Source organism: Grus americana, chromosome 20, assembly GCF_028858705.1.
Source record: "Grus americana isolate bGruAme1 chromosome 20, bGruAme1.mat, whole genome shotgun sequence".
Classification (NCBI taxonomy): domain Eukaryota; kingdom Metazoa; phylum Chordata; class Aves; order Gruiformes; family Gruidae; genus Grus; species Grus americana.
In genome coordinates this window covers 7,145,094-7,156,499 of record NC_072871.1, presented here as the reverse complement: position 1 = coordinate 7,156,499, position 11,406 = coordinate 7,145,094, and the positions used below count along the sequence as shown (strand labels likewise).

General features: G+C 40.6%; 1 protein-coding gene across 2 annotated transcripts; it reads right to left on the bottom strand.

Annotated features, from left to right (window-relative positions):
- Nucleotides 1-2,799: 2,799 nt before the first annotated feature.
- Nucleotides 2,800-11,344, bottom strand: FBXW2 (F-box and WD repeat domain containing 2). 2 transcript variants are annotated; one of them, XM_054849167.1, is made up of 7 exons: nucleotides 11,014-11,344; nucleotides 8,981-9,490; nucleotides 8,220-8,414; nucleotides 7,297-7,430; nucleotides 6,576-6,662; nucleotides 5,765-5,934; nucleotides 2,800-4,304 (listed from the first exon to the last, which is right to left on the bottom strand). In XM_054849167.1, exons 2-7 carry the CDS (start codon nucleotides 9,468-9,470, stop codon nucleotides 4,016-4,018), a joined length of 1,365 nt encoding a protein of 454 aa, XP_054705142.1. In that variant the 5' UTR covers nucleotides 9,471-9,490; nucleotides 11,014-11,344; the 3' UTR covers nucleotides 2,800-4,015. The 2 variants fall into 2 exon arrangements, with proteins under 2 accessions (XP_054705142.1, XP_054705141.1); XM_054849166.1 differs by having other exon boundaries at nucleotides 8,981-9,398; nucleotides 11,014-11,342.
- Nucleotides 11,345-11,406: the final 62 nt, after the last annotated feature.

Genomic DNA, 11,406 nt, shown 5'->3' with positions numbered 1-11,406 from the left:
ATGTGATGGGTAAGTTGAATTACGTTGTTTCCTTATGTAGGTGTAAAGGTACAGAAGCTGCATCTTTTCCAATGTCTAGCAAAAAATAATGCCAAGTAGTTATTAACTTCTGCCGAAGAGTCAGATGGAAAGCAAAGCAAACAAAACACTTGCTCACTGTAGTTTCACAATTTCAGTCATATTTTTTCTGTTTGCTAAGCCCCCAAAGCTACGTGCATTGTGCTGATAGGGCAATGTATTAGAACCTTCCCATGAAGGGACATCGATAGTCTGACGCTTTGGTGTGTGACAGAGAGGAATGTGTGTGAGAGAGCAGGTATGCTTTTTTCTTTTTTTTTTTTTTTTTAAATTTCAGCACCAGTGTCCTGTTTTCATTCCTTCATCTGTTTTGTGGTGGCACATACTTATGCCCTTAAGGAGCTCTGTCATTAGTGAATTAGTATCATTAGCTAGCAAATGTCCAGGTGGAACTTTTAATTGGAAGTCCTCAAGAGAGTCTGTAAATAACTGTTTGCTAATTGTGTTTATAATAATCATCAGCTGCTATGTAACAGGCTAAAACTTCATTTATAAAACTAAAAGGGTGGAAGAGCAGGGTAGTGTGTATTGGATGCTTCTCATCATACTTTTCTGCTTGCATATTCTGGGACAATGCAGAAAAGGCGAATTCAGAGTTCTTAATTTGTTTAAAATTTTCTGCAACTTATGAAATACTTGTGGCAGGATCTCTTTTCAACTACCACTTTACAGCTTTTAACAAATGGTAGCGTTCGCTTCACAGTGGCAGCATCCCCCAAAGTCTGTCTCAACAGGCTCTGGCAGCTTTTTAATGTCAAAGGTGCCTGCTGCAGTGGTACTGTCTTGCTTGGCAGGAGGTCCACTTAGAATTTTACACTCATGCAGTTTAGAAGGGGCATCTGGAAGTCCAGCTCCCTGCTCAAAGCAGGGTAAGGTACCATGGTTTGCTCAGGACTTTGTCTAGGGAAGCTCAAAGCAGGGTAAGGTACCATGGTTTGCTCAGGACTTTGTCTAGGGAAGCTGGACATAGAATGTGTTTGGGCAACCTGTTCCAGTCTTAAACTAACCCTCACAGTGGAGAAGTGCTAGTTGGAATTTCTCTGCATGCATGATGCTGAGATGAGTCTGACTTTGTCTTCCCTATACCTTCTTATCGGGTAGCTGGAGATGGTAGCAGTGCCTCCCCACCCCATGCCCACTGCTACCTTCCCTTCCCACCCCACGCTCTGGAAGGCTGAGCTCTGCTCTCGGTTTCTCAGACATCTCGTGCTCCACCTCCCTGTCCATCTCTGTGGCCTCTCACGGGACTTGCTCCAGCGTGTCAGTCGGTTTTGTACCAGGGAACTCCACATTGGACTCAGATGTGGCCTTAGGCCCAGAACAGAGGTGAAGAATCCCTTCCCCTTGAACTATGTGATTTGTGACCTGAGACGTGGTGCCTTGTAAGAATCCACAGTGATCGAGTGCAGGTTAAGAACTGGGCTCCTCAGGTAAAGTCTCTACTGCAACTTTGTGAGACGTGAGAGCTGAGGCACAGTGAGAAGATAGCTCTTTTACATGCCTCTAACTTTGAAAGGCCATGTCCTTGTTAGTACAGCTCAGTATACGGTTGGCCACCTTCGTCACAAGGGCATATTGCCGAATCCTGTTCAATTGTTGTGCAACAGCGTTCCCAGGCCCTGTCCTCTAAAGCTGCTTTCCATCTAGGTGGCTCCAGCTGCCTGTTGTGCAGGGTGATTGTGTCTCAGGTGCAGGATGGTGCCTTTGCTTTGGTTAAACTTTACGAGATTTCTTTCAGCCGACTTGTCCAGTTTGTTGAGGATCCTCAGAATAGCATTTCCTGTTCTCTTGCATATTGATTGCTTCCCCTTCCCATGGTTTCCCCTTCCCCTCCAAATTAGTATTGTTGGGAACTTGCTGAGAGTGGGCTCTGCATCATAAAGTCACTAATAAAGTAGTTAACCAGTTCTAGCCCCTGAAGAACGCTTAACTAGTTACCAGTTAGCGTATCACTGATGACCACTCTTTGAGCTTGGCAGGCCAGCCCACTTTCCACTCATCTTGCAGTCCAAATATGCACTCTGTATTTCACCGATTTGGGTACAAGGACATTTCTGGCATGTTCCTGTCTAAAGTCCTGCTGTGAAGGAATCTTTCAAAGCTAATGCAATGTTTTGCAAGTGGCCCATCATCACGCGGCTCCTTTAGAGTAAGCTGAGTTACTGCACTCAGCATGCACAGTATACCTACTCCCACACTAAGAATGATGAGAATTGGGTTTCAAGCCAAGTTATTGAAAGCTTTGTTTCATCTAAGGTTTCTTCACTTTTGACTGAGACAACAAAAGCTCTAAGAGATCATAATTTGTGCCCTAGTCAGTGTGGTTTGAATCGAGAGCTGTGAATTTGGCTTCCAATTGATAAAATCCTTGACTAAAAACATTTTCAAAGAAAGTTTGTGTGAATAAAGGTGGAAAACCAAGTACTTAAGACTGTAGCCTTGCATTTAGCGTCAAGAGACGCTCCTCCACTGTGACTTCATGCAATTCCTATCACATCACTCAAATACCAATTCTTGCATATGAAAACTCTGTTTCCATTAGTGTAATTCATACTGCACACATTTGGGAACCTTGACCTTTGTTCAGGACTAAGTATGAAATTAGGTGTCCTTGGGTAGTGGGAAGAAAATCATACTAACAATAGTAAGGTTAGGCAGTTTTATCTCTTCAAGGACATGAGCCAATCTTCATGAAAACTCATGTTCTCAAGTTGTGTTTGAAAAAAAAAAAAGACAGTAAGGGGAGATTTTATTGTAAGGGAGGAGGGGAAAGCAACCTAAAGCGTTTCTAAAGCATGTGATGTCATAGATACAGCTTTTAAGTACATGTCAAATACCACAAAAGTATGTGGATATGTATTTGCTACTCAGTAGTCAACTTGTGTACATCAGGTCTCCTATGATGATCAAAGCAAAAGACCTTTTTCTATTCCTATGCTTTTCTTCAGACTTTTGATATTTATCCCCCCCCCCCCGAGATGTGGCATTCTCACTGTTATTTGCCCCTGCTTTCCAAAGCTATATGTAGCAACTACTTTAAGTGCATTATATTAACTGCAACTTTTGGAAAAAGTGAATGGCTGCTAGACATCATTTAATGTAAGAGAGTGACTCCTGCTCTAGAGATTGAACATCATCCTCCCATTCATTGTATTTCTACCTACCTGTGAACTAAGCTACATTCTCACACAAACTATAGGAAATACGGACTATAAAATACTGATAAAGCCATTCTGAGTTGCCATCAGCAAATATGATGAATACTGTCAGAGGTTTTCTAAGGTTAATTGTGATGGCAAGCTCTATCAGATGAAAAGTTGGTTCGTTCTCACTGAGAGTTCATATTGACATGTTCCCAAACTTAAAAGAAATTATTATTGTTAGCATCTGATCCTGGTTAAAGGACTCATTTGATTCTTCTATTTCAAAGGCTAAGTATTTAAAGCTGTCATAAGGAAAAAACATTTTGAAGAGAATGATACTGGAGAAGGGGTTTGCCATCTTGTCGTTTGAGTTAAGCAGCCATGCACTGTAACCAGTATTTGCTGTTACATGTACAAAAGCCTATGGTTCTAAAATAGTAGCTTCACCTTCTGTTTCAACAACAAAAAATAGGTCAGAAGTCAAGTCAAGCACTGCTTCATTTCAGTCTTGATGGTGGATTTGAATGGCTTAAACGTTACAAGCTATGCTTCAGAGCCCAAATAGGTATGCTTTAAACATGAGTACAGACAAAGTTTTGTCGTGAATACTGTTAGCATGCTGTATTGCATTATGTCCAAAACAACCCATTCCCAAATGCCCAAATAAAAGTAAATGATTGTGCATTGCATGATGATACCATTAGGTGTGCAACTTTGGTTCATGCAAAGTCTCATTTTATGGACACACTGCTGATAGTCCATATATTCCTGAAGATTCTGCATATGTGAGCTTTTCAGCCATGTTCTTTCCATAACACCAAATGGATACTATGGTCTGGCATACTGGTGGCAAAAACCAAGCCCATATCATTTTGGCCATTTAGTCCGTTTAACCAAGACATTTCACCAGCCAAAAAGCTTGAACCTCTCTTTGACTTTCTATACTCTGGTAGAGGCCAGCGGCTTATCAGTTTTTCTGTCCTCAAGTCCATTATATACAGGTATCTGTTATCAAACAGTAGAGCAAATATCTCTCCGAAGCCCAGCAAGGACACATTTGAGAAGTCAGGAGGTTTGATAACCCTAGAAGACAAAACAACATTGTTAGAAACTCTGTCATGATGTAGTCATGAACCTGCATTACTAAAACAAATCCTTACGTGTATATAGAAAAATAAGTGTCTAAACTCATCATTTGGAAAGGATTTAGAAATAATTGGATACAAGTTTTTCAAATTAAGCAGCTGAACACTTAGCTGCAGTCAGGCCTGTGGTTTCAGTTCTGGCTTTGTGCATTCAGGACAGACTCTTCTGAACATAAGCAAAGGTCAGGGTTTAGAAAGGGATTCTGCACAGCACAAGGAAAAACAGTCTTCTTTTCCAGATACACCCAAAAGAGCAAATGTACTTGTGTTTTACAGTAAATTTCCATGGGGATTTCATGCCTCAATATCTTTAAATTAAGAGGTAAAACCTCTTATTATTCTTTGGGCTGCTCTTTTAAAAGCTGGAAATAAAACACAGAAATGCCTTCTTGTGATAAGAAGATAAGATAAATCATTCAAGATTGGTCCTTAACAGAATGCTGTTGTACTGACACTTAGCATAAGTTAAGCATTTTCATCTTAGGGAGAAATAAAAATATTTGTTAGTTCCCCTACACCTTTAGGATATTTTGCCTTAATAAATAAAACTTGAAACAGAAATTGAGGAGAGTAAGTTTTCCACAACTGACTGAGCATTTGATCATAGCATTACATAAAGTACAGAACTGAGGTACAAGTGAGTGGAAATGAAAATCTGTTCTCAGCAGTAAGAGAACATCTTTTTCTTTTGAAAGATGGGAGGGTAAACTAAGAGGTGAAAATACTCAGTTATTCTTACTGATAAGAAGCACTTCTTTTGGAGATGATCCTCCTATAGTAGATTACAAATATTCAGGCCGTTTCAATTAAGAGTCTGCTAGCAGTTCTAAAAGGCAATTTTTTCTTTAATAAGTTGCAATCATCGGTGCCACCATTTCTAACAGATACAGCCTTGTTCTTTTTATGGAAACGGAATGCCATCCTATTTGATCCCTTACTGCAGTCTGATACATTTCACTATCATTCCACAGCTTTATCGAGAATGACAGATCAGTAGTGCTATAAGGAAAAACGGTCTTTTTAATTTCTTGTCCCATCAAAGGAGTTCCAGAAATGGCCTCCTGGTTCTCTGTAGAGCAGTCTCCATGGCAACATTAACTTCTAGTCACTACAGTTTCACATTCACAACTGCAGTCTGATTTAGGTCTATATTGAAACTCTTCAGCTTATGGAGTGAAAACATGAAAGAGGACTAATCTGTGGCCAGAAACCAAAGCAGCAATCAAATGATTTGTATTAACAGAACTAGAATTAAACCTGGCAACACGTGTAAAGTACGATGTTTACAGAATTTTTATCAAGATTCTTTAGACCTACATCTAAAGTAAGTTATTAAAACTACTATGTTCTACTTCTTAGTTATTTAAAGAAGACCAAGTCTTAAACTGAAAGATTTACCTGAGAATATCATAGCTGGCAAAATCCCACTGGTATAATCCTAGTGCTGAACTGCACACTATGTATTTGCCATCAAAGTGCAGTCTGGGCTGTAGGGAGATGCTGCGATCTTCAGAAACAGACAGTGTTTTTAAGCACTTGCAGTTTATTTCCCTTCCAATAGGCCAAATCTACAATCAAAACACAGTTTAAGACCATAAAACATTCACATTATAAACTGTTACACAAACAGAGCAAGCCTCACAGTCTCTAAGCATCGGGTAAATGTGTGCATGTTTTTTCAGAAATATTTATCTCCTTTAGGTAGGAACATCAATTCTGTAAGTAACTTGTCGTACAGTATTGTTGCAGTATGTGTTGTTTCTAGCCTAAACAATCCAGTGAAAATGGGTACTTTAAAGACCAGCAAAAAAACCCCCAAACCATCCAACTGGACAGAAATGTAACAATCTTTCAGTTATGAAGCATTTTCATAGCCACAAGCTAATTACAGCACTCTTCAATCCCAAAGTCCCCAACAGTAACAGTACTTGCAGTTAAGTGCTTCACTGTCAAGTTAGCACATTAGGCATGCACTGAAAGCACTTATTTTTTGCATTACCATTCATGTAGAGCTATCATTTAAATCTAAACATGAAGGAAAGCATTGAAAAGTCAGATTCCAAAGAGTTGCATGTCTTGTACACAACTTTACAAGCAGGGAAAACAGGAGAAAATAAAGTCTTATATTATTTGTAAGCTTCAGCAAAGCACTCAAGCATTTTATTTCCCTGGGTACCAAAATGATACATGTACGCTACATGGTACGTACCTTGATTTCATACTTATCTGCACTTAGAAGAATATAATCCCCAGGACTATGCATAAGAGATTTGACTTTGCACTTCTGCAAAACTACCTGTAATTGAAGGATGTAATGATTTATGTTGATGCTGTTAAATAACCAAACTTTCATTAGCATTTTTCACTTCATTGACAACCTGCATACTGTACTCTTGTATAAAGGCAATATAAATACTTTTAACAACTGAAGGGAAACTACAGCTTACACTTTTCTTGTTCTTACTAGTGACAACTTACTGTATTAACAAACAAACATATGTACTTCACCCCTAGAATCACCCCCCCACCTTCAAAGTTCTGAAATACTTGGAAGAAAAATACTGTTTCTTGACTTCAGAATGCTTTTCATGCCCAGATTTTGGTTATCAAGATCATTAGTTTTTCTACATTATTTTTAAAGTAGCTTTCTTTCAGAACCATTGTTTTTATTCAGTCTTTGAATCAAACACTGAATCCTAATATTATTCCAGCTGCTTTGGAATAGAAGTATCTTCAATGGTCTGAAAGGTTTAGTTATAACTTCTTTAAGTATTTTTTCTGCTGAAATGTCATTTTGCGGTATTTCCTGATGTTCTTCAGATTCTACACCTAGGTGCAGGGTTAGGATTAGGAAACAGAAATTCAGAACACGTTACAAACTTACTGCAAGTAAGTGTTTTGCAAGATTAATTAAAAATCAATATTCCCACCTTAGTGACCCATTCTGTGTGTCCAGTAAGGGTATTCAGGCACGTTCCTGTTGATAAGGCCCATACTTTCACAGTGAAGTCTGCAGAGCCACTGACCAGAATATCAAGTTCATCGTTGTAATCCACGCTAAAAACTACAAGCAAAGAGGGTACTAAGTAAGGAATACCAGTCTCTATGCATGCATTTTTCTGTGAGACACTAACTAGGTGATATAGCCTCTAAATTCATATGCTACTACAGCTTTAACTGTTGTTCTTGCACTGTAGATGAGAATTGTTGCTCTGGATTCCTAAGCTTACATTGCAAAATCACAGATTTTTGTCCAGATTAAGAACTTGTACATCAGTGGTTCCTTTATGGTTGAATCGTGGCAAAGCATAACTTAAGCTGGTTCCTATTTTAAGACTTCTAGTAAGTCAATTCCAGCAGGATTAGTACATTTGATACATCTCGTTACTCATAGGGGAACAGACCTACAGCTGAGTTGAGGATATTTTACAGTAGAGGACAGAGAATTTAATTATGAGGGAAATGCAAATACAGATTCCTAGGTCCTATTGTGCTCTCTGCTGTAAGCTCATGTCCAGTCTGGGGATATAAAGAACTGCTATTGCCACGTGCTCCCTGCTACCTAGGGCTTGCATCTTTCTGGTAGACTTGAAAGTACTGAATAACCATGGCATTCAGCATTATTTCCATGCAACTGCAAAACACTACGTGGCTAAGCTTTGGCACTATTCAAGGGCAGAAAGATCTAGAGCTGTTCTGGCTACTTCCCCTCCCACTCCAAAAGGTGACTTGAGACATAGCCTAAAAAAACCAACCACGCTACCATGCAAAGAGCTAACTTAAATTATAATTTGTTTGATGATGGTGTATGTTACTTGACTGGTGAAATTACAAATTGAAAAGTTCAACATACCTGCACCAGTATGTCCTCTAAAATGCTGTGTCTTTGCCCCAGAACTCCATTCCCAACAGGCTACTGTGTTATCAAAAGATCCCGTTACAAGCTTTTGTTCATCAAACTTCACTGCAGCACAAGTGTGTGTCTGGATACCGTATATGCACTGACCTGTGCTTACATCCCACAGTTTTGCAGACAAGTCATCTGATCCTAGAATATAAAAGAACAGGGTAACTGGAAGCAAAGAGTAAATAATATTTCCAATCCCATACTAGTCTTCCATGTTTATCTTAAATATAGTATTTTCATGGAATCACAGAATGGTTATGGTTGGAAGGGACCTCTGGAGGTCAACTCTTCCAATCCCCCTACTCAAGCAGGATCACCTACAGCCAGTTGCCCAGGACACCTTGGGAGACTGCAGTGATCACATAGCCCAAACAAGGTCCCTTTAACTGGAAGATATCCTCTAAGAGGATATCTCTACTTCTCAAATGGGCTTACTAATCTGAAGCACGATACCTGCTGTTACTGTTTTTTTAACCAACAAAGAAATTGATCTCCTTGTTTTCCTATTAAAGTGACTAATGAGTTTATTAGTGTGCCAGGTGTTTCAGAAATGGAAAAAAAAAAGTAATTTTGAATCACCTTAAACTGTGTTTGCACTATGAAAATAGTATGTCTGGTAAAGGAAAAGCAAATTGTCATTAATCATGGGGTTGGGGGTGCAGAGAAAACAAAGAATTGTAAGACTCCAAGTTTTCTGTCCTTCCTACCTGTACACAGAAGTCCATCTTTATAGTAAAGTGCATATACTCTGGCACTGTGTCCAATTAAAGAGGATGTCTCAAAGGCTTCATGGTCCTTCAGTTGCTTCATCCTTAAAATAGCCTTTAGGTAAACCTTCTTCCAATGCAGAGGATCCTGAACAGAGTCATCTATTTGCCAACCCAAATTCTTACATGCAGTCTGCCACACCTCTGTACAGGCACTTATAACCTTATTCCACTGCTTAGAGACGAGGCAACATGTGAGTAAGGTCTGAGGATCAAGCCATTTTAACAGATAAAAACTAAGTTCCAATGGAAGAAGTTTGAGGAAGTCCCTCTTGAGGAGAATCTCTAGATTATTGGAGAGGTGCCTGAGCTGGACTGCTCCACTCAAGCTAATCAGGTGATCCAGAGTTTCATTTTTCTGCAAGTCCGTCAGAGAAAGAAATGTAATAGAAATGTTATCAAGCCATGCTTCAAAGTCCTTTTTCTCCATAAGGTTATGGAAAAATTTACCTGTGATACATCAAAATACTGTATTAGTTCTGTTCAGAAAAACAAGGTAAGCATCACATCTTTATTATTGGTACATCGGTATTCCAAATGGCATGTTAACACATAGACTGAAGTGACCAAATGCATTTTAAAATACTCATTAGGTTAGGACTAAGCATTTGCATGCACTTTGAACTATCACTTGTCCCACATCACACTTGCAAGTGAATTGTATGGAGCTAGTGAATGTTAGCATTCATTATGAATATTAACATCTTTCTTGTTCTAGGTTAACACTTTCAAATTCTGCATTCAATACGGTAAGGGTTAGTTTAAGTTTTAAACCTATTATAGTAAATAAACGCTGTCTTACAGTTTACTCATGGATTATACTGATAAAGGGAAGAAAATAAAGCATATAAACAGAGTGATAAGCTAGTTACTGACAGAGCTTATTCATACCTTTGTCCTGAACTATTTTAAACACAAAGCAGGTATCTAGGTTTTTTTAAAGAAAAAGAGAGGTCTGAAAAACTGTTTTGAAGGATATGGCAGCCATCTTTCCATTTGGCTCATGTAAAGACTGTTGAGTATAATTGTCTAGTATCAGTTTTGACATGTTTGCACTGCTTTGACCTAAACACTTTTTTTAAAAAAAAATAGTTCTGGATTTTTTTCCTATTTTCTCAGCTTATTTCCAATGAAAAGAATTAACTGTGAAATTGAAGGTCTGAAATACTACCACCTGAACTACACAATCTGTATGCATTTATACTATCCTGTGGCATCTCAAGTTCCTACAATAAGCTTGGACAAGTGATTAACAAGATAAACAGTTTAAAAGCCATAATTATTTATTTTCTCTGAAAGATCTAATTCCATTCATTAGACAACTGGCTGAGTTTAATTCATAGAAGCTCCCAAACCCAAAGAAGTGAGGAATCTGAGCGGAAGTCAACATGTTTATTTCTATACACACACTTTACCTTCATAGAATAGGATCTTAGAGTACACCTCCTAACATGGCACAGTTGTACAGAAAAGTACAGTCTTTAGTATGAAAGGCTCTGCACAGGGCTTGTAATTGTTGATAAAACCAGAAGAAGGTATTGGGTGTCAAACGCACTGAAACAGCTGCTCCTATCTGGTCACAAGTTCACACAGTAACTTTTACTGCTGAAGGCACTTACCAGCTTCCCTCAGAAGGAGGGCAGAGAATATATTTGCTGTTCTAACAGGCATGTGTTCTCTTTAAAACAAACAAAAATGTCTAACAGGCTCCCTACGAATGAAAAATAGGTGAGCTCTAAGGCGTTTGTTCTTTTCAACACACGAAGAAAATACGGAACTCGAGGGCTGCTGTGAGGCCCCGAAACCGCTCCTCAGAGCGACGGGCACCGGGCTCTTTCCTCGGCGTTACCCACTTCCCCCCGCCCACTCCCACAGACCTCCGCACGCAAAAAGCACGGCGAGCACCGGAGACTTTCAGCGCCGCTGCCGCCCACAGCTGCCGGCGCCCCTCGCCCGAGTCCCGTGGCGCTCACCTCAGGTAGCGGCCAGGCGTGGAGCGTCCTTCGGCGGGCAGCCGCCACGGCTCGCGCGGCCCCCCAGAGCCCAGCACGGGCCGGGGCTCCCCTGCGGCCATCGCTCCCACAGCAGGACAGGCTCCCAGCGCTTCCGCGGCCCGCACCGCGACCTGCGGGCATCCGCGGCAGGAGATCGCCCTCAGACGGGACCGGGCGCCTCAGCCACGCCCGGCGCAGGGGCCGCGGCGCGAAGCTCGCCCCGCCCCTCCCCTCCCCTCCCCTCCCGCGCCGGGCGAACCGGCCGGCACCCGGAGGGAAGGCGCGCCCCCAGAACCCGCTACTCTCCGTAGGGAGGCAACTTCCGGCGCACCCCCTAGACGTCATCACTCCCCGCTGTCACACTCTAGCCGT